The sequence below is a fragment of the Myxine glutinosa genome, chromosome 6 (genome assembly GCF_964187855.1).
Source record: "Myxine glutinosa chromosome 6, kmMyxGlut1.1, whole genome shotgun sequence".
Classification (NCBI taxonomy): Eukaryota; Metazoa; Chordata; class Myxini; order Myxiniformes; family Myxinidae; genus Myxine; species Myxine glutinosa.
In genome coordinates this window covers 47,804,023-47,826,359 of record NC_136266.1, presented here as the reverse complement: position 1 = coordinate 47,826,359, position 22,337 = coordinate 47,804,023, and the positions used below count along the sequence as shown (strand labels likewise).

At 44.3% G+C, this 22,337-nt stretch overlaps 2 protein-coding genes across 3 annotated transcripts in view; one reads left to right on the top strand and one right to left on the bottom strand.

Moving 5' to 3' along the window:
- Window positions 1-10,931, top strand: part of MKLN1 (muskelin 1) — a 76,055-nt gene extending 65,124 nt beyond the window's left edge. For both annotated transcript variants that reach the window (XM_078779826.1, XM_078779825.1), the window contains exons 9-18: window positions 454-566; window positions 2,410-2,622; window positions 2,724-2,945; window positions 3,035-3,164; window positions 4,743-4,890; window positions 5,043-5,157; window positions 7,491-7,630; window positions 8,345-8,447; window positions 8,704-8,758; window positions 9,736-10,931. In XM_078779826.1, the coding sequence (XP_078635952.1) occupies window positions 454-566; window positions 2,410-2,622; window positions 2,724-2,945; window positions 3,035-3,164; window positions 4,743-4,890; window positions 5,043-5,157; window positions 7,491-7,630; window positions 8,345-8,447; window positions 8,704-8,758; window positions 9,736-9,857 (1,361 nt within the window). In that variant the 3' untranslated portion in view covers window positions 9,858-10,931. The remainder of the gene's footprint in view (window positions 1-453; window positions 567-2,409; window positions 2,623-2,723; window positions 2,946-3,034; window positions 3,165-4,742; window positions 4,891-5,042; window positions 5,158-7,490; window positions 7,631-8,344; window positions 8,448-8,703; window positions 8,759-9,735) is intronic.
- LOC144892601 (uncharacterized) overlaps window positions 1-22,337 on the bottom strand; it is a 1,198,808-nt gene that overhangs the window by 864,448 nt on the left and 312,023 nt on the right. The gene's annotated exons all lie outside the window — the stretch shown is intronic.

Below are 22,337 nucleotides of genomic sequence, written 5' to 3'. Positions count from 1 at the left end.
GCTGTGTAGCCGTTTGAGGTGAGGGAGGGGATGGAGGGGGAACAAACACCAGAAACAGATTTGAGCAGATGCCACCAGAATTTGGAAGAGGGAGACAGGTTTGAGAGTTCAGTCTTGAGAGTGGAGAGATATTGTTTCCTGGCTCTCCTGAGGGTGGACACACACTTGTTTTGGGCTTTGTGAGAGGAAATGAGATTTCCTTCCATTGGATTTGCCTTCCAGGAAGCTAAGGCAAGTTGTTTCAGGGCAACTGCCTCACCACACAATTCCGTGTACTATGGACGGGAGGAAAGGTATAACAACTGAAAATGGGGTTTGAACCCAAAACCTCTGGGATATCAGTTCAGGGTCCTCTCAACTAGGCCATCATCATGTATCATCTGAGCTACAATGCATATCAATGGTGAATTTGCAGTCCTTATAATGTCCTTTCTCTATGTTTGGTTGGGCCAGAGACTATTTACCTGTTCGGTGGATGGGATGGAACACAGGATTTGGCAGACTTCTGGGCTTACAGTGTTCGTGACAGCCAGTGGACATGTCTTTCTAAGGATACGGAAAAGGAGGTGAGGCATTTTCTTTTGTGAAATTTACTACCTTGTTTTCTATGGTGTTTTTTTATTGGTGGGATAGTAGCTTATGCTTTGCAATACGGTGTTCTGTAGAGGAAACATGGTGTGAGGAAAAGAAAGAGAGTTGTTTGGCCCAGGCAGCATGCGTAGTTACATTGCCAGATCTTCCATGATGGAATTTATTCCAGGATCTTGAGATTTTTAAGGGTTCGACCAAACACTTTGCTCAGGTAGAAATTCTTGCAGAAGTTTGACATGACTCGGTCAGGTGGGGAAAATATGGGTTACATTATGGATTAGGTGAGTGCATTTCGGGTTTACTTGCTTTTTAAACAGTTTATGCCTTTTGGAAAAATAGCTGGATACCGGAGGATTGTAAGTTATCTCATGAGTGGGTTTAGAAGTTTAGAAGAGTGGCGAGAAGTCAACCCAGGTTGGAAGTCAAACCAACAATAGAGCAGAGGCGAACAAAGATTCCGTGGACAGACAACAACTTGGCAAGGAATGAATAGGCAGACAGTGGGAAAGGATATATGGACAGGACTGCAGAACATGTCGTGATAACTAAGCAGGTGGGCATTTGAGAAGGCAGGAAAAGCAGATGAATTTGGGAATTTTGTGCTGAAGACTGGAGTCAGCAAGAATATGAAAAATCACGAGATGGAATTGGGGAGCAAAGCAGCATGACATTGTTGACAGTCATCACATTGAAGGACTGGAGGGAAGAGATAAACATCTATCTGGACAGACTTGGGGAAAAAATGAAAAATAAATGAATGATCGTTTTGACACCATTTTTCCCCGCTAAAGCAGGGGTTAGCCTTGCGGGCCCCATGACCTCATGGTTCCCTTTTTGAGGCAGTTTTTATGGCCGGATGCCCTTCCTGACGCCAACCCTTAGTCACCTCTTATGATGAGCAGGGATACGGTGTACCTATTCTAAACCGGGGTACACACCAGGATCATTCATGCCAGCAAGCTGGTACTCAATTTGCCGACCTCGGAAGGATGACAGGCTGAGTCAACCCCCCTGGTGTTAATTCAGTGATCGACCGGGATTCGAACTCAGGATCCTCGGATCCCAAGCCGGCACCCGAACCACTAAGCCAACACCAGGAGCTGGAGATTAATAAAAGATGAGGTGAGCAAGTTTGGTTTGGGGCAGATTAACATGGTTGCTTGATGAGCATATGCAACCTGGTGGGGTCAGGGGAAATTAAGAGGAAAAGGGGCAGTTTTGAGGGGAGATGGGTGGGGGAAGAAGAAGAAGACCACCTTTAGAGGCCATTTTTCCCCGCAGAGCAGGGGTTGGCCTTTATGGGCACCGTGGTCCCCTTTGTGAAGCAATGTTTTATGGCCGGATGCCCTTCCTGCCGCCAACCCTGTTGGTCGCCTCTTGCGACACACAGGGAATTAACAGTGAACTGGTACTCGATTTGCTGACCTCGGAAGGACGACAGGCTGAGTCAACCCCCCTGGTGTTAATTCAGCGATCAATCGGGATTCGAACCCAGGATCCTAGGATCCCAAGCCGGCACCCTAACCGCTAAGCCAACACCAGGTGGGGGGGCGGGATGCAAAACCAGATATGTGTTTTAGATGCTTGTTGGGCTAGCAATTTGTCTATATCCAGTGAAAAAGGAACAGACCTTGCATCACGAGCCTCGATTCAGTATAAAAAAAAAAAAAAAAAAAAACTTCCTGCTAAGTGCCAGACCATAGAATAAAGCTGTATACCATGCTGCTGTGGTTGAAGATCCTCAGTCTTCTATTTCTTAAACATTGAACTCAACCTGCTTGTCATGGTTCATACCTTTTTGTATTTTAACCTTCCTAGGGTGGCCCATGTGCACGTTCCTGCCACAAAATGTGCATCGACATAGTGTGCAGACAGATATACACACTAGGACGCTATCTGGAGTCAACAGTACGAAGCACTAACTCGCTACGTAGCGATTTCTTTCGTTATGACATTGGCACGGCATGTTGGGAACTTCTCAGTGCAGACACTGCCACAGACGGCGGACCAAAACTCGTATTTGATCATCAGGTAATCTTAAACCCAATATTATTTTTAACTCTCTGCATTTACAGATGCAATTTTTTTTGCTCTTTCTTGTCTTATATTTCTTTGTGCCTTTTTGCAATCAGATGTGCATGGATTCTGAACGTCACATGATCTACACATTCGGGGGGCGTGTACTCACCGCTGGAGCCGGCGGGGAGGACAGCCGCAGCTCTGAGGCACAATTCAGTGGCCTATTCGCATATCACTGTGCTTCTGGGACCTGGCGCCAGCTCAGAGAGGATTCCAGTAATGCTGGACCAGAGGATGTCCAATCTCGCATCGGCCATTGCATGCTGTTTCACACGGTAAGATAATCTCCTTTACATGGTGCTTTCGTGAATTTAATTTGGTCGTTCCCTTTATCACAAAACTTGGAATTTTTGCTCTGTTGCAGAAGAAGCGTCACTTGTACGTATTCAGCGGACAGCGTTCAAAAACGTACTTGAATGATTTCTTCAGCTACGATGTTGATGCTGATCATGTGGAGATCATCTCTGATGGAACAAAGAAGGAGACGGGAAAAGGTGTGTTTTGCAACAGATAATGTGCATGTGGTGTGTGACATTTGATGAGAAGAGTTGTTGATGCAGTTAAATACTGTCGCGTCCAGGCCGATTAACACCGACGCTGGACGGACGGACCGAACGGTTTTACACCCTGGACTGTGTTTAAATTATGGCGGGTTCACGTGCACATGGGGATGCGAGGACAGACCAGAGAATCTTATGTCTTTTATAATAAATGGGTTTATTTCCCGAAACAAATGGGGAGATTGAATCCGACGAAGGTACGACGGCAGAATGGGAGAAGGGAAAATGGGGAAACACATAACAAGTAATCAATAAATAACTATATAAAATAAAAAAAACCTTTAGAGGCCATTTTTCCCCGCAAAGCGGGGGTTAGCCTTTTTAGCGGTTAGACCGTGGTTGTTGTTGTTTTTCGGTCCCCCTTTTGAAGCAATGTTTTACGGCCGGATGCCCTTCCTGCCGCCAACGCTTTTTGTCGCCTTTTACGACAAACAGGGAATTACCAGTGAACTGGTACTCAATTAGCCGACCTCGGAAGAATGACAGGCTGAGTCAACCCCCCTGGCGTTAATTCAGCGATCGACCGGGATTCGAACCCAGGATCCTAGGATCCTAAGCCGGCACCCTAGCCGCTAGCCCAACACCAGGGTCAATAAATAACTATATACAATGAAATAAAAGAAATCTAAAGAAACCTAAGATGCCTCATGCCAGATTCAACCACACACGGGGGGGAAAAGGGAAAAAGAACCGGGTGGGCTTCACTCTGCTGTGGCGCAATGGAGGAGTAGGTGGTGCTGAACAGTCTCGGACAGGCGGGCCGATCAGGCGATGAAGAGGCGGGTTGGGCGACAAACAGGCAGCAGGCAGACTAAAACAGGCACGATGTGAAGGGGTAGGAACACGAGCAGGCAAGCAAACAAAGATCACTTTTCCTCAGGAGTGTGATCAAACCTTCTCCTCAGAGCGTGATTCTTTTTCTCCCTCCCTGGCATGATGCCAATTCTCCTCCTGTCAAAACTCTCCTCAGCATGCCTTTTCCACCCTGGCTCAGAGGTGGACCGAGCGTAGAGCCTCCAGTTCCTCCACTTGCACTTCGGACACTCTCTGCCCTCAGAAGCGTTGGGCTCCTCCCCCATCAGGAGATGATCATTACTACGCCCCCTCTCCCCTTTGCTTTTCTAAGGCCATCCAGTCCCCACCCGGTGACATGACACAGGAGGCTAAACACATCTTTGTTTATCTTTAAACCCTAGCTATTTATTACAACACACCACCCTCTGTGTGATGCACATTGAAACAGACAATCCTTAAGCTGGCATGTCCCTAGTTATTACATTGAGATTGGCTAACTACTTGTACACAGATCATACTACTCTAAACAGTTCTATCTGTTCTAAGGTAACCTCTACACCCCATCCCCCCTTACAAACATAACAATATGTAGTTGTACGGTTGTTGATTTTGAAGGTCTAAGGCTTGCTTCATGGTAGCACTATTACACAGAACATGCTGCATGAACAGCACTTCCCATGGCATGTGGTAGATTAAGCTCGTGGTGTGGACTTTCAGTTCCTATGACAGGCTACACACAACGTGCCACCATCGACACAGAACTGGACGAGGTACACGTGCTATCCGGTCTGAGCAAGGACAAGGAGAAGCGAAATGAGAACGTTCGCAACTCCTTCTGGATATACAACATTGCCCGTAACACATGGTATTTGTTGATCTCTAGTTTGCACTAAAACAAATGTCTTTTAAAATCCTATATTTTTCTCTTTTAGCTTGCTGCCTTGAACACTGTCCACACAAAATTGGAGAACTTTCCTGGTCAGCAAGTCTTGTGTCTAATGGTCATTCTGCTTGCAGGTCATGCATGTACAAAAGTGATCAGACTGGAAAGGAGGGTTCTGCACGGTGCTTGCATGACGATGAGCCTTGCCCGAGGTTTGCCCACCAACTCGTGTACGATGAAAAGCACAAGGTATGAGAAAAGCACGTGCAGTCTCATGAGGATTTTTTTTCATTTATGATCCAAGAATGGTTTGAATTATGTGTCCTTCGTTGTACTGTTTGTTTTTGTCAGAAGGAACCCTGTAATTTAAGTGCACACATAATGGGACAAAGTGATACAAAAGTCCTGAACTATGCAGTAAAAGGATCATCTAGATTGTAGAGGCACTCAAAATGGATATTGACACAGGGTATTGTAATAACAATTGTCATGGTTATCTTTTTTTTACCTCATTGAATGATAAACTGTGCAACTTGTCATGTTCACCCAAACCTCCATATTATTTTGGAAGTTTTCTTTTGTCTATATACAAATTTTCAAGTGTTTGTGCGTTATTCGTTAACGGCCGAAACGTCACACCTTGAGGCCCCAAATTTTGGGTGTAGGACTGTAGGTACTTAAGAATCTGAACAAGGTTTTAAGCTCCCACATGTGGGCCTTGATGTCCATTTTGAGGCCACAAAAGGCCACTATTAAGTGTAAATTGGGATGTGTGACTAGGCGGCTGCTGCCGGCCTGCAAGCAAAGGCCAAAAACTCCATAGCTTTTCAATGTCCAGCATATCCCGAAACCACCCCTCGGAAAAGCCCACCCAGGCCGGCAGCATAACTCTTATCCGTATGACAGCACTGAACATTTAATTTGGATTTTATTAAAGGGCAACTGACATGCAAGGTGACCCTATATGCTATTTACCTGTTTTTGAAATCCAACAGTGAGATGAATATAGTTGTGCTGAAAATGACTTCCCAAAAACACTTGCATTGCGGTTGAAATGAGCTTCAGGTGATAATTCCGACTGACACTTCCTGATCCTTGGCCATAGCAACTGATGTAATTAATGGTTGAAAATCCCTCTCTAATTTATTGTTTCATGATTTCCTATGATTCCTTGCTCCATTAAGATACATATGTGTCAAACACAGGGTCCATTGAGGAGAGTTGAGCAAAGTGGGAAGGGGTGTACTAGGGTGCTGGCATGCATCTCGGGAAGGAGTTTTTTTTTAAGGAGGCTGGCTGTGGGTGAGGGCCCACGAGGGAATGAGGAAGGTGGCACAGAAAATAATTATTTTGAGAGGGCTTCAGTGGGAGAGTTTGGAGGTAATAGGAAGATTGGGAGCAGGTGTGAAGGTTCCCTTTTTTGGAGGCTGTGGAGGGCAGTGAACTGGAAACTTTTTATTGCCTTGCATTGGGTATCGACCTTCGCGGTCCCGGTCGCGGTGGGACAAGGAATCCCGGTCAATCGCTGAATTAACGCCAGGGGGGTTGACTCAGCCTGTCATCCTTCCGAGGTCGGCAAATTGAGTACCAGTTCACTGGTAATTCCCTGCTTGTCGTTGAAGGCGGCAAAAAGGGTTGGCGTCAGGAAGGGCATCCGGCCGTAAAACATTGCTTCAAAAAGGGGACCGAAAAACAACAACCACAGTTCCCGAAAAAGGCCAACCCCCGCTTGCGGGGAAAAATGGCCTCTAAAGGTGGTTTTTAAAAAATTTTTTATTGGGTATCGACCTTGCATCGGATCTTCCCATTTTACTTACACATCGAAGCATACATTAATATCTATCTGTTGAAGGTTGTTCTTTGTAAGCAAACCATAACACATGGGAGCACAGCTTGCCTTTTTAATAAGATATGTAACGTTTTATCTCATGCAATCGAAAGCCAATGTCACTCTGATGCAAGCCATTATATGATTCTGTCAGTGTTTCTTCAATATGCCTTGAAATTATACAAGTCTGCTGTAATTTTTGCCTCTGTCTTTAGAAATGATTCTAAAGACGATCAGAAAAAATGCTTAAACAACCAGACAAAAGTAAATGCGGCTTTTTGGGTTGAGGTCCAAACATGCCTCAAAATAACATGCCTGTGGGTGTTGGTGTACCCAGATGCAACAGCGGGCTCGGCTTTATCACTTTGGCATGATTACACTTCATCCCTGTTGTATACATCGTCACAAGTTAAAGTTACTGTCCATAAAGTGAGATAATTGGTTCGGAGTGTTCTCTACCCCTTCACGCATTTGATATAATTTGTTCTAAGGTAACAATGATTCAAAACTAGAGTTCATGGAACATCTTAACACTAACAGTCTTGAGAAAAAAAGGACATGGACAAGGTCTGCGTGCAGCAAATTTGATTGGTTGAGATTTCTGAAACTTGAAGACAACTCGATAAACAGACAGACAACGTGAACCAATTATTGCTTAACTACTCTTTTTGCTTCGCACGTGCAGAGTATTTGGAGCTTTGATAATCTAATTCACACCCTACCAACCTTATTGTCTTACTCCCGTGCCTGCCAGGTACACTACCTGTTTGGGGGAAACCCAGGAAAGACGTCATCACCTAAGATGCGCCTCGATGACTTTTGGTCTCTCCGTTTGTGCCGACCATCACATGATGACCTTCTCAGGAAATGCAGATACCTCATTCGCAAGCACAGGTCATTTATTAAAGTTGCTTGCATATTTTATTTGTTGTTAGAGTTGTTGTTGTTGTATAGCCCTGGACAGTTCTCTTGAACAAGCCCGTGGCACAGAGACAGCTGATCTAATCTCCCAGGAGCGTCCCAAAGATCCCGCACATCCAGCAGGATGGTGTATTCCACCTTCACAAAGTCGAGAGAGAGAGAGAGAGGGAGAGAGAGAGAGAGAGAGAGAGAGAGAGAGAGAGAGAGAGAGAGAGAGAGAGAGAGAAAGAGAAAGAGAAAGAGAAAGAAAGACAAAAACAAAAACAAAGGTCTGGTCCATCGAGACCAATTGGCATTTTGACCATGACCGCACTTTGCGCTGCCCTGACGAATCCGGGCAGCAGGAAAGAATGGGGAAGATTTGACCCCCGACTTGGGTTGGGGGAGGGGGTGGGGCGGTGGAGGTACAACCACCGTGAAGAGGTATCCCCAATAGTTTCTGTGGTCGGAGTTGTACTCTGTGGAGTCAGAGGGTGATCGTGTTTGTTGTTACACTGAGGATGTTTGGTTCGGGGATAGGGCTTGGCTTGCTTCGACTGAGGAAGAGGTGGGTATAGAGTTTGGACAGACGCATTTTAGATGAATTTTACTTGTTGTTGAACCTTGGATTAACTTCAAAATTTCAATCTGCTATGGAAAGTTCAAGTGCTAAAAATGTTTCCTTGCCTTTTTAACTTGATCTTGTAGGTTCCAGGAAAAAGCTATGGAGGATCCTGTAAGTGCACTGAAGTTCCTCCAGACAGAGCTTGCCGAGACGGTAGATCACACGAATCCCCGGGAAGCAAGAGAGGTAAAAAGAAAGCAGTCTTCTTTTGCTTGTCAATGCTGCATCTCTGCTCAACGAAAAGGTCCTGAAATTAAAGGGAGTGTGTGTCATACTGGGAGCACTTTCAGCAGAAAAACAATACTACGGGATGATTATTAAATAACCATCAACTTTCCTGGGAAATTAGTTTTTCCCTTGCCCAATTCCTCACCCTTACCTCCACAAACCTCTTTCTCCCTTGAAGTTTCTTCTCAACCTTTTCTTGCCCTCTCCTCACCAGTTCCAACTGTTGACAACATCATTGTTCAAGAGCTCTTCGGATTTCATCTCTATTGGTAAGGTCCAACCTTTGATTAATTAGGAGCTTTGCAAACAGGTCATTCATTGACTGGTGGTGTCGAGTTTGATATTCTGTGTAATTATCTTCTCGATCGAGGTTCACACGATACAATGATACAAGATATCCAAATCATGAGGATTGGTCGATGTAACTAGTGTATAGCTGGAGAGTTTTTGCCTTCTGGTCAGTTTGTTGAAGAGATCTCAGGCTCAGCGTAAACTCGTGGAATTGCTGTCATGCCTGTACAGTGTGATTGTTGAGACTTTCCATTTGCAAACGCCAAGCAGCTGCCATGCAGAACCCCTAATTCTTGCACTTCTAAAATGAAAATAATAGATAAGGCAGATAAACTGCCTTCTCGTGATGATTACTCTCACCAGGGGAGAGGGTATTGCCTTTGGATCCGTTTCTCTGTGTCCACACGGTACATGAGTATGTCTATTAATTATGTATTCATTATGTTTGTTATTAATTACGTAACACACCACAAAAAACAAGTCCTGGTGAAAGTCTGCAATCTCCGATTCGTCTTTCTAGTTGTCCTGCGCCCCACTGACCGGGTCGGAGACGGTGGACATTAAAATGAGCTCCACTTGACTGAGCGATCATCCGTCCGTGACCGATCGTCTCTCCACTTACTTTTGTGTGCACAATATATCAAAAATCATTGAACATTTAGCTTTCATATTGCAGATATCTATTCTTCATGACAATTCCTGATGTAGATCACGGCTGTGATTTGCTGAATTATGTTGCCATGGCAACCACCTCGGTAACAAAGCTTGTGTACGTGATATTTCAAAAACGTTCAAGATTTAGCTTTCATATTACGCAGATTTATTCCTCATACCACCCAAAAGGTGGAGGGCCTAGATCATCAGCTCCTTGTTTTCATTTGAGATGTGCTTGGAATTGTGTTTTGGACAAAGCACAATTGGTTGACCAAAGCATAAATTATCTCGTCTTTTACAGGTTACTCCGATGTGGATGAGACCTACGCACAGCGTTCTCAGCTCTTCGACACACTTGTCAGTTTCTTCCCTGATAGCATGACCCCTCCTCGAGGAAACCTTGTCGACCTTATTCCTCTTTGAAGAGCTTCACTGCTGCTTTCCACTGTCCTCCCCACTTCATTTATGAAATTCACTTCTCGAATGATGAAAAGGCTATCAGATCATTGTAACATCTAAGCATTTCGTGTCACAAATGATGGGTTTTTCGTCTGTTTGACTTATCCGCATTGGTGCTGGATGAATGATAAAAAGATTGATGAGGCCTGGTGGATAGCACCTGGGTGCTACTCGTTTTTTTGTAGGTGCTTTCCAGCATGTGGACACCCAAGACCCTTGTGAAAGCAATCTGTTGCTGTGTGAAAGCACAGTCAGCAAGTCCTGGAGGAACGATTCCTTTTACTGGGCTCGTAACCTCAGTCAATAATACTACATTGCCAGAGACAGAAAGTCTGGTAGTTTCATGCAGCATTCACTCAGAGTCTTGGTGGACATTCAGCTGCTTCCAGCTTCCCCAGGTACATCAGAAACGGTCTTGTTTACATTTGCGCAAGTACTTGGCAATTTCCACACCTTACAATTATTAAATTCACTCTTTGGGGGATAAAAATGCAATCCTTCTTAGGTTTCCTAATTTTATTTGAGGTTTAACGAGTCATAGCAGTTGAGGTACAAGCTCAATTTGACTTTGGAACGTCATCAGCCTTGTGGCCACAGTGTGGAACCTTCACAGTCAGTGGCATTTTGAGAGCAAACTCTGTATTGCTGCTTTGGCACTTTAACTTTTCGCTTGCTTTCATAAGCAAAGAAAACCAACACTATTCTTGCCATTGTTTTATCTTTCATTATTTTATTTGTAACGCTCAGAGCGAGAATAGTTTGTCAAAACGAAAAGGAAGTGCCCTTCGAGAAGTCATGTCCCGCATTTAAGCAGCTGTGTTGATACTTCCGTATTTTCGGAACCCCGACTATGAAATGACATGTTTGAGGCTCATGATAAAACAGATGGTAAAACTTGTAGTTGTTCGTGACAAAATAGCTATCAGTGTCAGTATGCATTCAACTAGCTCTCAGATAACAATTGTGTTGTCCTCTTCCTTGTACCAAATGTGTAAATACCCAAGCTGTACCTATATAATAAAGGCTGTATTTTTGCCATTGTAATTCTATTATTTTATCATTAGCCCGTCTGCCCTCTGAACCGCACAGCGGGAGACGGGTTTTGCAATCGCATGTGCGTGCAACCGTGCATGCGTGTGTGTCTGTCTCTGTGTCTGACCAGGATATGACCTTTTTAACAATTTGAGTTTTTCTCATCAATTGTTCAACAAAATTTTATTATGAGAATATGCAGAGCCCAAATTAATCAATTTACCTTTATTTGTCCACCCCAAAAGGAGATGCAAGACAAGACTATTGCAATGCCTTTGTGTGTGTGTGTGTGTTTTTGTGTGTTTGTTTGCTTTTTTTTGTCTGTCTGTGTCCGTGTCTATGTATTTTCGGTTTTCTTAAAATGGTTTTCTCTGCAACCGCTTGTCCGACCGATGCAAAACTTTAAACATAGGAGTGACTCTCCATGGAGAATATGTTCTTGTTAACTGTGGCATCATAGGTCACATGGTATGGCAGCCATATTTTCGATGAAAGGAAAAAAAATTGCACATCATTTTCACCCAAACCGCTCAATGAAAATTAATTTAACTTTGCATATGTCATCAACTCCCAATGGGGTATATAAGTCATAATGATGATGTCCTTGATGGCATGGTATTCCAATCATTGGTTGAATTGAAATCCTTATCCAAAAAATCAAACTTTATATCTGATCTATGACCCGATGTGAGTGAAGAATTGAATTTCATTCATAACTCATGCGAAGAGATGATATGACATAATAGGGTGCATGGATGATGCAGATATTTACATAGGTCATAATAGTAGCGCGTTTAGTTAACGATGCTATTTTTCTTCAGAATGAATGTGCGAGATGAGACGATACACTCTACGAGTGCCGTTCTCGTTACCTCCACCACCAAAGGTGGATGGAGGTGACCTTTTCACCCCTGTCTGTTTGTCCGTTTGTCTGTCCGTTTGTGAATAAAATATCTTTAAAAACTGTGGATGGATTCAGACGAAATTTGGCAGACATGTAGCGTATGTGATAAGGATGAAATGATTAGATTTTGGTCGGATCCGGCTCCTATAATTTTTTTATTGATTCTTCACCATTGGGCCAAAAACGATACATAGCAGGATGTCTCAAAACGTTATGGATGGATTTGGACGAAACTTATTGGATAGGTTGTGTGTGTGTGTGAGACAAGGAAGAATCGATTCAATTTTGGTGAAGATCCGGATCTGAATCCAGCTTGTAGAATTTTTAAAGTGATTCTTCACCATTGAGTGATATGGCCAACCAGGCGGAGGTATGCTCTCTACTGAGTGCTGTTCTTGTTTACCTGTTGTTTTCATCATGTTTAGTAACTAGAAAGCCAATGTGGATGGGTTTTGCATTTTGAGATGCTTATACAGTAGTTCTTATACGAGTTGGCGCTTTGGCCAGACTCAGTTGTGTACTAGTTAGAGTTAGTGTCCGCTCCGAGTCTGGGAGGTAGGTGATTCAAACCCAGGCCGAGTCGTACCAAAGACTTTACAAATGGTATGTGCTGCTTCTTTGCTTGACGCCCGGCATTTATATGGTTTGGAGTACAGACAATCCCCATAGGTTGGCATCTGTGAGGAGGAAATTCATCCTTAGGAAATGCCCCACTGAGTGCGGTGAGAAAAACGGCGCCATTGTTGTGACGTTGTTGGTACTCAGAGTACCCCAGGAAGTGATGGCACTTCCCCCAAACTCTAATTGTGTTTGTCTCAACTAACAGTCTTATGTTGTGTTGCACATACATGTTAATCTACAGTCACGTGAAAAAGTAAGTGCACCCCATGTAAAGTTTTGACTTTTGCAACATATTTCAACATACAGCTATTTGATCTTCATTTCAACAATACTGATAGATAAAGGTGATATAATATAACAAATATCATGAAACATTTACATTTTGTAGTCCATTGTATAATTTAAATAAACATCAATGCAAATTTTGCATGTGGAAAAAGTAAGTACACCCCAACATTTATCACTACTTCAAATACCTAAAATTAGAATCAGGTGCACCAGCTCAGGTGCAAATGATTAGAACATCGTTAGAGTGGATCTTGGAGGAACCTGTCTTATTTAAAACTCAGACATTTAGTTTGGTTTGCTCTTTGTTGTTGAAGTGTGCGGCGTCACCATGCCTAGATCAAAAAAGCTCCCTGAGGCCTTCAGAAAGAAGGTTATAGATGCCTACGAGTCTGGGAAGGCATTTAAAAAGATCTCCAAACAATTTGAAATCAATCATTTGACAGCCCGTGGTTAAGGATGTTGGTTTGCCGAGCGGATGGCACCGCGGCCTAACAGTTACCCCGATTAACCCGATCCCCGAACGTTGGCCGGATCGCGCCACAGATATTCAATATGGAAAAGACAAAAGTGACACGGATGTGAAGAAGAAGAAGAAGAAGACGAAAAAAAGGTTGAAAATACTACTATAATTTATTTACTATGTACAGGCTCAAAAAAAACCAAGGAGAAGGAAAGATAAGAAAATAATATACAGAAGATTTTAGAGACACAGTGAAAATCGCTAGCTTATCTAAACAGACTTAATTAACACCCAGGACAGAACAAACGAAGACGACTCACACGGGGAATGATGATAGGAATTTTTTTTTTAAGGAGGCTGGAGGGAGAGGAAAGTCCGAGGGGTCCTGCAGCACGATCGGCGTGTTTAGCAGCCGCCGTTCCTTCGCGGCCCTGCTCAAAACCGCCGTCCAGGCCCCAAGCAGCTGTTGAGTGTTGCTGCTGTGGCCGCCGCTGCTGCTGCTGCTGTGGACGTTGCGTGCTTTGCCAGGACTACAACAGGCTTTGTGCTTTCTGGGATGTCCTCTCCTTGGATGTTCTCTATGTTCTCTTGGTCCAACAACTCTTTCCCTTCCTTGGTCCGACCACTCCTCACCATTGACAACCCAACGCAACCAACGCAACCACTGACCACTCAACGCAACCACTGACCACTCAACGCAACGAACCAAGCGTCCGGCACTGCTCGCCTCGACGCCTACGAGTGTGTGTACGGGTCGCACCTTGGGCCTCGCGCGCTTTGCGAGCCGATCACAGCCCAGAGGCCGCGATCACGGGCTCCGACCTCGGTGGCTTGCCGAGGAGGTGTCCGCTGTAGCAGCTGTTCCCGGTACGTGACGTCCACGTTTGGAGCACGTTAGCCAGGGGTCCGTTCCACCGCCCGTGTGCGGAGAAGTCGACCTTCACCTTGGTCTGGAGGGGCCCAGAGACATTGTGAGGGACAGTGCCTATTGAGGGGGTCGTGAGTGGGGCAAGGGGGGAAATGTATGAGATGGCCATCTTAGTAATATTGTTGATTGATTGTTGATTGTTGTTGATTGATTGGGAATATATTATTGATTAATCCGGATCCTTGATGTGGGGTTTCTTATTGACTGGAATTCCTATTGACTGCGTTACGAAAGCGTATAAATCATCTATCTTTCTGGCGGGGTGTCTCTCATGGTCCGGGGGTCACCGAGACCAGGTAGTCACCGGGAGGACCACGTAACAGAATTGGCGGCTCGTCCAATTGAATTCCGGGATATAAAATTGTATAAAATAATCAAATAATATTTTTATTAATTTAAATTTATTAATTCAGTATTAATTGGTAAATTTTTGGGATATTGTGGTAAAGTCTTGGGTGAAGGTTAACAGGTGTTAACGATTGGCACCATGGCGTTTGTGGCACAGAACTTTGCGGTAATCCCGAGTGAGGCACAGTTCCGAGCGTTACTAAAATCGGACCTCTTGAAATTGGCCAAACATTTTAACTTGGAGGTCCGAACTAATTTGAGGAAGGCAGAGTTGCAGACCGCGGTGATACAATCTATGGTGGGATTAGGAACATGGGACGAGTTAGCCTGGGAGTGGCTACCCGAAGAACCAGAAGACGTTGAGCTCCGGAAACTGGAGTTGCAATTACGGAGCCAGGAACGGATCAAAGAAGAAGAAAGGAAAGCAGAAAAGGAAAGAGCAGAAGAAGAAAGGAAAGCAGAAAAGGAAAGATCAGAAGAGGAAAGGAAAGCAGAAGAGAGGAGAGAAGAGAAACAAGCAGAAGAAAGGAGAGTGGAACGAGAACTCCAGGAAAGGTTAGAAAGGATGAAAACAGAGGAAAGGAAAGAGCAAAAGAAGAAAGGAAAGCAGAAAAGGAAAGATCAGAAGAGGAAAGGAAAGCAGAAGAGAGGAGAGAAGAGAAACAAGCAGAGGAAAGGAGAGTGGAACGAGAACTCCAGGAAAGGTTAGAAAGGATGAAAACAGAGGAAAGGAAAGCAGAAAAGGAAAGAGCAGAAGAAGAAAGGAGAGTGGAACGAGAACTCCAGGAAAGGTTAGAAGGGAGAAAAGCAGAGGAGAGGAGAGCTGCAAGGGAACTCGAAGCAGAGGAGAGAAAAGCCGAAAGGGAATTAAAGGAACGTGACATGGCGCTTCAGCAAGAAATTAAATTCAAGGAGCTGGAGTTAATGAGAGAACGGGGAGAGGTACCACCCTTGCGGACTGGGCCGACACCTAGCCAGAACACCTGGGATGTGGGCAGACATGTGAGGCTGGTTCCACCCTTCAGTGAAAAGGAAGTCGCTAAATTTTTTCCACACTTTGAGAAAGTGGCTCGACAGTTAAACTGGCCGGAGGAGGCCTGGACCATACTAGTGCAAAGTGTGCTGGTGGGTAAAGCTCAAGATATTTATTCGGCGCTACCAATGGACCAATGTGCAGATTATGAGGTATTGAAGAAGCACATTCTCAAAGCCTATGAGTTGGTTCCTGAAGCTTACCGGCAAAAATTCAGGAATGCCAGGAAGAGGGAGAGTGAGACCCATGTGGAGTTTGCCAGAGTGAAAGAAAACATGTTTGATCGGTGGTGTGAGTCAAAAGGAGTCGGGAAAGACTTCGAAGCATTGCGTGACTTGATCCTGGTGGAGGAATTTCAACAGTGTGTCCACGAGGACATCAAAGTGTACCTGCAGGAAAAGAAAGTACCAAAGTTGTGGGACGCAGCCACCATGGCAGATGATTACGCCTTAACACACCGGATAGGGGTCCACAAACCTAACTCCTCGCCTAGACTTCAGCAGGGGAGTTATGGAACACCCGGTGCGGAGAACGACAATACATGGCGGCGGCCTCGAGATGATTATGGGGACAACTCTGATACCCCAACTGTTTGAAATCAGGGGGCTACGGGCCCAAGACAAACTTGTTTTCCGGGGGCCCGAGGCAGACCACGAGTTTTTCCTCCGGGCCTACTTGCGCTTTTTGCAAGAAACCTGGACACTTGATGTCCAGTTGTTACCTCATGAAAAGGGAAAACCCAGAGCGGAGTCCGCCTAGTACAACTCCGAATGCGATGGCAAACGTAATAAATCGCCCACAGAAGAGTTACCAACCATTTATTTATGAGGGGTTTCTCTCACTAGAGGGAGACTTGACTAACCCAATAGTCAGGTTCATTATGTTCAGATTTATAATTTCGTTCTTTTTTTGTGGAGATTAGCAAACCTATACATTTTTGGAAAGCTTATAGCACCAGGAATCCGAAAAACCATGTTTCCATTTGCGCAAATTTTTCTTTGGCGGCCATATTGGATTTTCAAAATGGCCACCATCGGAAACCTATTTTTCGCGATATCTCAACATCCGAACCACCTAGAGTGCTGATTCCAACACCTATACCCACATTTTTGGGGGTGAGGAATCACATGAAGCCATCTAAAATAATCTACACCTACCCTGGGATACCAGGTGGCAGCCTACAGCGGATTTTCAAGATGGCCACTTTCAGGAAACATGTTTTTTTCTGAATATGTATACCACATTGAGTGATGTTTCGCCTCAGTACAGTCATAGTCATAAATGGGATCATTTCAACATGTTCAGTTCATGTACATGGAAAGTCATTATATCAGACCTAATAGTTCATTTAAAATAAACCTCATGAAGCTCACAATTACTTACCTGTTGTCGTTTTATATATTTGCAGGTCTTGAGAGAAGATGAGTGAAGTTACGACTCAGCCCACACAGTGGCAGCACTGCATAATTTGTCAAACCGCTTCAGCAAAATATGGAACGCTTGTCCAGCAGCCCAAACCGGACTCGTTTGAACACTTGCTACAAACCCTTAATGATAGAGCAGCCTACCATGATGGAAAATATGTTAAAATTCACAGTCGCTTAAAGGATGAAACAAGTGAAAGTCTGCAATTCAATAATGCAGTTTGGCATCGTATCTGTTATTCAAATGCAACCAACAAAGAGAAGGTACAACGTGCCAAAGACCGCCATCAATATCACATTTCAGCCGGCTCCTACACAGAGAAAAAACGTGGACAAAAGCGAAAAAGCACAGAACTGGACGAACCATCAACTTCCACCACCAGTCCGTTTACACGTTCTGCAACAGCTCCATTCATTAAGGAACATTGCTTTTTCTGCCAGGAAGATAACGAGCAAAAATTGTACACATTGACAACAGAAAACGGTGGGAAAGCATTACACGATGCTGTGGAGCTGTCTGGAAATCTCACCCTGCAAACTAGGTTAAACACATCCATCTCACCCACTGATGCACATGCAATCGATGTTCAATACCACAAGTCATGTTGGACAACAAATGTATTCCATGTGTTACGTACCAAGGATAACAAGGGAACAACAGAGAGAGGTCATCCGTTTCAAACATCATGTTTGATTGAGTTGATTAGCCTTGTCGACTGTCAAACTCAGAATAAACAATACTTATCCATGGCACATATTGAAACAACATACATCAACTTGCTTGGTGGCACAGATGCATTGGCGCACCACTTCCCTGCATATAGTAGACACTGGCTCAAGGAGAGAATTCTTCTAGAACTACCACACGTAACGTCTGTTAGGCAAAAGGACAGGAGAAAACCTTCTGTTCTTTACTCCCCAGATGCATGCGAATCCGATATGGTTCAGTCTGCCATGATAGAAAGTGAAGTAGACGATCTGAATATTATCTATAAAGCAGCAAAGGCATTGCGCAGAATTATCAAGAACTTCCACCAACAGGAAAACTCATCCGATGCTATACAGGTCACTAGCAGCACAGATGATGTTCCAGCAGCACTCCACGCAATGATCAGATGGGTTATGGTGGGGCCAACAGAAACACTAGAAACTGAAAAACGAACCACTCACGTTAACAGAGAAGTACTCACTGTTAGTCAGATGCTATTGGGTGGATTCAAATCTGACAAGCAAGTGAACTATAGGCCCAAAACTGATTCTGCGACCTTCCGATCAACCAAATCACAAGAAACTCCACAGTCTCTAGGATTAGCCTTGGCAGTTCACCATGACACAAGAAACAAGAAACTCCTGGAAAGTCTCTGCTCTCAAGGTTACTGTGTCTCGTACAGTCGTGTTATGCACCTCGAAACAGCCCTAGCAAATGCCATTGTGGAAAACACCCTGAAGTTCCAAGGACTTTATGTTCCTCCATTTTTGAAGAAGGGAACTTTTGTGTTTTTTGCAGCTGATAACACAGACTTTGCTGAAGACAGCGTGGATGGCAAAGGGACAACCCATGGAACAATCATTGCTGTTTATCAAAAACGTGACACTCAAGGAGAAACATTGGCGCCACAACTGAGCATAGCTGACACTACCAGTTTGTCAGTGACCCCGTACCAGGTTCCTATGCTTCATTGTGACAAGCCGGTGCCGAAAACCATAAAGAGAACAGACACATTCCACATCAGCAAGGATGGTATATCACCAGCGTATCACCTTACACATCTAGGATGGTTGGTTGCTTCTATGATCACCAGAATGCAGAAATCAAACAGCACATATATACCTGGTTGGGCAGGATACCACTCATTGCTGTCGGGTAGTCACAGTTTGACACAAGTCGGAGTCTTACCCCTTCTACCTGAAGTAGCACACGAGTGGTCGACTCTTCTGACCGTCATCTCTCAGACAACTCAGCTAAAGAACTTAGTTGTTGGTACAAGCCACCCTACAGTCATTTCCTGGGATATGGCCCTCTATGAAAAGGTGATAAGGCTGCTGGATGCAAGGCCAGACCTGAAAGGTGCCGTTGTACCTCGGCTTGGCGAGCTGCATGTGGTCATGGCTGCTTTGAGAGCCCTGGGTACTTCCATTGAGAACTCAGGTATTGATGACGCGTGGATAGAGGCCGACCTCTACGGACCTTCAACAACAAGGCAGATCCTGAGATGTTCGCATTACAAACGCACTCTCCGTGCTCATATTTATTCATATATATAGCACTTTATGAAATGGCGCTGGACCTGTTCTTCAAAGATTATCCACAGTTGAAAGCCGTTTGCTCAGATATGTCAGAAGAAATAGACGAGGCATGTTCAGAAAAGGACAAGTTCACCAAAGCCACAAGTGTGAAAGAAGCCAACACAAAACTGTTGAATGTCATCACTACAGCTGATGTTGTGAACATATTCAAGACTTGGGAAACAGAACAATCCAAAAAAGCCATGTTCAAGTCCTTGATGAATTACCTGCATCGAGTGGAGACAATTCTGTTCTTTGTGGAAGCTTCTCGGGACGCAGATCTCAAACTCCACCTCGAATCTGGTGAGGCACTCAGCAAGCTATTTTTCTCCATGGATCGTATCAAATACAAACGTCTTTGGCCGCGATACATAGCAGATATGTATGACCTGAGGAAGACGCATCCGGCCACATACAGGGAACTCGAGAATGGAAATATCTCAGTAACGAAATCTCGCATCCCCTTTGTATCAATCGGTGCAGACCACACTTGTGAACAGGAAAACAGAGCAATGAAGGTTCATTCTGGACTTCCAGGCATCTCCAATAATGCCAATGCAAGGCAGAGATTCTTTATGGCCTCTCCAGAATTGTCACGGCTGACCAGAGAATTCAAAGATCAGTTCGACACCAAAACAGACAAAGTGACAGAACACCACGAACTTAGTCCGAGGGCAGTGAATCTGAACAATACAGCGGTTGAAAAGATCAAGGCTGCTATCATGAGTCATGGCAATCCATTTACCACAGAAGGAAATAGCATATACAACTTGATCACACATGCCTATGTCCCAGAGGAGCACACGTCACAAATCCTGAATATCGACAACATTGGTCAACACTTGTACGAAGAGTATGTTGACGAAAGAATCAACGGAACAGTCAGCTTATTTGCACCCGTGAAAAAAGAAAACAACACGATGTACTTGTCTGGTGTGAAGAAGACCAAGATCATGCTCAGGGACAAGTCAGTCGACTTGAAGGAAACAAAAGACTTGTATGGAAGACTGATGATATTGACAAAATCAAGCCGTGATGTTGACCAGAAAGACGCAATAGGCAACTACGAATTCACCCTTACACCTCGCGCCTTGTTCGCACCAAACGGTGACCTGCTTCCTTGCCTTGACAAGTCAAAGTTAATCCATCTCCTTGTGAAACATGGAGACTTAGCTCCGGGTGACTTAGCTCCGACCTCAAGTCCTCAAGCTCAAGTCCATAACTCTGCAGCTATGAAAATAGCAGTAGTCGACGCCATGGTTCTTGTACAGAAATTGTCGACAAAACCAGCTGCAACAGTAACCGTTGAAGATCTCAGTGTCAGCTTTAATACCAGATTGATGTCACTGACAAGACATTTTGACGAAGTTATCCTCGTGTTTGATACTTACAAGGCCGATTCGTTGAAGCAAAGCACAAGACAAAAAAGACGAGGGGGGCACAATCCAGTCCAGTACCAAGTGAAGGACAATACCAAGATCCAACACATCACCATGAAGCGGTTCTTGTCACACGATCAGACAAAGTCAGATTTGGCAGAATATCTGGCTGAGAAAACGTTGGAGTACAACAGAGATGCCTCCAAGCTGATAATTATATGTGCAGCAGGAAAGGCCAAGAGTAACAAAGGCGTGCATTTTGAAGACAATAATCATGAGGAGGCAGACACTCTGATGATTCACCAAGCAGTGCTGGCAACTCGCCGCAATCCCAACGCAGAACAGCTTACCTTCTTCTCTCCTGATACGGATGTCCTGGTCTTGGTCATAGCTAACTATGATGTTCTGCTCAAAAACACTGCTGTCTCCCTTGTGTCGGGCCTTGTGCAAGTACAACCAATCTGGAACAATCTTGGCGTCGAAAAGGCCAAGGCATTGCCAGCATTCCACACATTCACAGGAGCAGACAATACTGGACGGTTTTCGCGAATAGGCAAAACAACATGGTTTGAAGCTTTCGTCAGAGCCGATAGTGACGTGATACAGGCCATGAGAATGCTCGGTGATGCTGCAGATGTGACCGCAGATCAGATGTCCAACTTGGCAAGATTTGTATGTGCAGTGTACGTACCAAAGGGAATATGTATCAACAGCATTCCGGAGTTGCGCTGGTACCTCTTCTGTAAACACATGACTGAAAGTCACAAGTTACCTCCAACGCTAGGGGCTCTAAATCAGCATGTTGATCGTGTACATCTTCAGGCAAGGGTATGGGCTCAGGCTACTATCGCACATCAAGTGTTCCTGGATCCACAGCAACATGGCTACTTCAAGGACAACGATGGGGAATTGAAACCACTAATGACAGATGTACCACCAGCACCGAAAGCAATACTTGAGATGGTCAGATGTCAGTGCAAAGGAGACTGCTCATCGAGACGGTGTTCGTGCCGTGCCAATGACTTGGCATGCACAGACTTGTGTTTGTGCAGCTCCGAATGTGAAAACGACGATGACTGTCAACCTGTTCTCTGCTCTGACGACAGTGATGAGGACATTTGAAAACCTATGAGGACAAAATGTTGATGAATGTTGACAAAGATAAAATTTCATCTATGGGAAATATTCTATGTTCAAATAAAAGTAATTATTACATGTATAATTATGGATTGTATAGCCTCATCTCTATATACTTACCTCTTGAATACATAAATCACCTGTTTAGGATATATGAGGGATGTGGTTTCATAATTATGATCCGTGTGCCACAATGTAGCAAAACATCACTCAATGTGGTATACATATTCAGAAAAAAACATGTTTCCTGAAAGTGGCCATCTTGAAAATCCGCTGTAGGCTGCCACCTGGTATCCCAGGGTAGGTGTAGATTATTTTAGATGGCTTCATGTGATTCCTCATCCCCAAAAATGTGGGTATAGGTGTTGGAATCAGCACTCTAGGTGGTTCGGATGTTGAGATATCGCGAAAAATAGGTTTCCGATGGTGGCCATTTTGAAAATCCAATATGGCCGCCAAAGAAAAATTTGCGCAAATGGAAACATGGTTTTTCGGATTCCTGGTGCTATCAGCTTTCCAAAAATGTATAGTTTTGCTAATCTCCACAAAAAAAGAACGAAATTACATAACAAACCTGACTACAAGACCTGTTAGGGTATTGAGG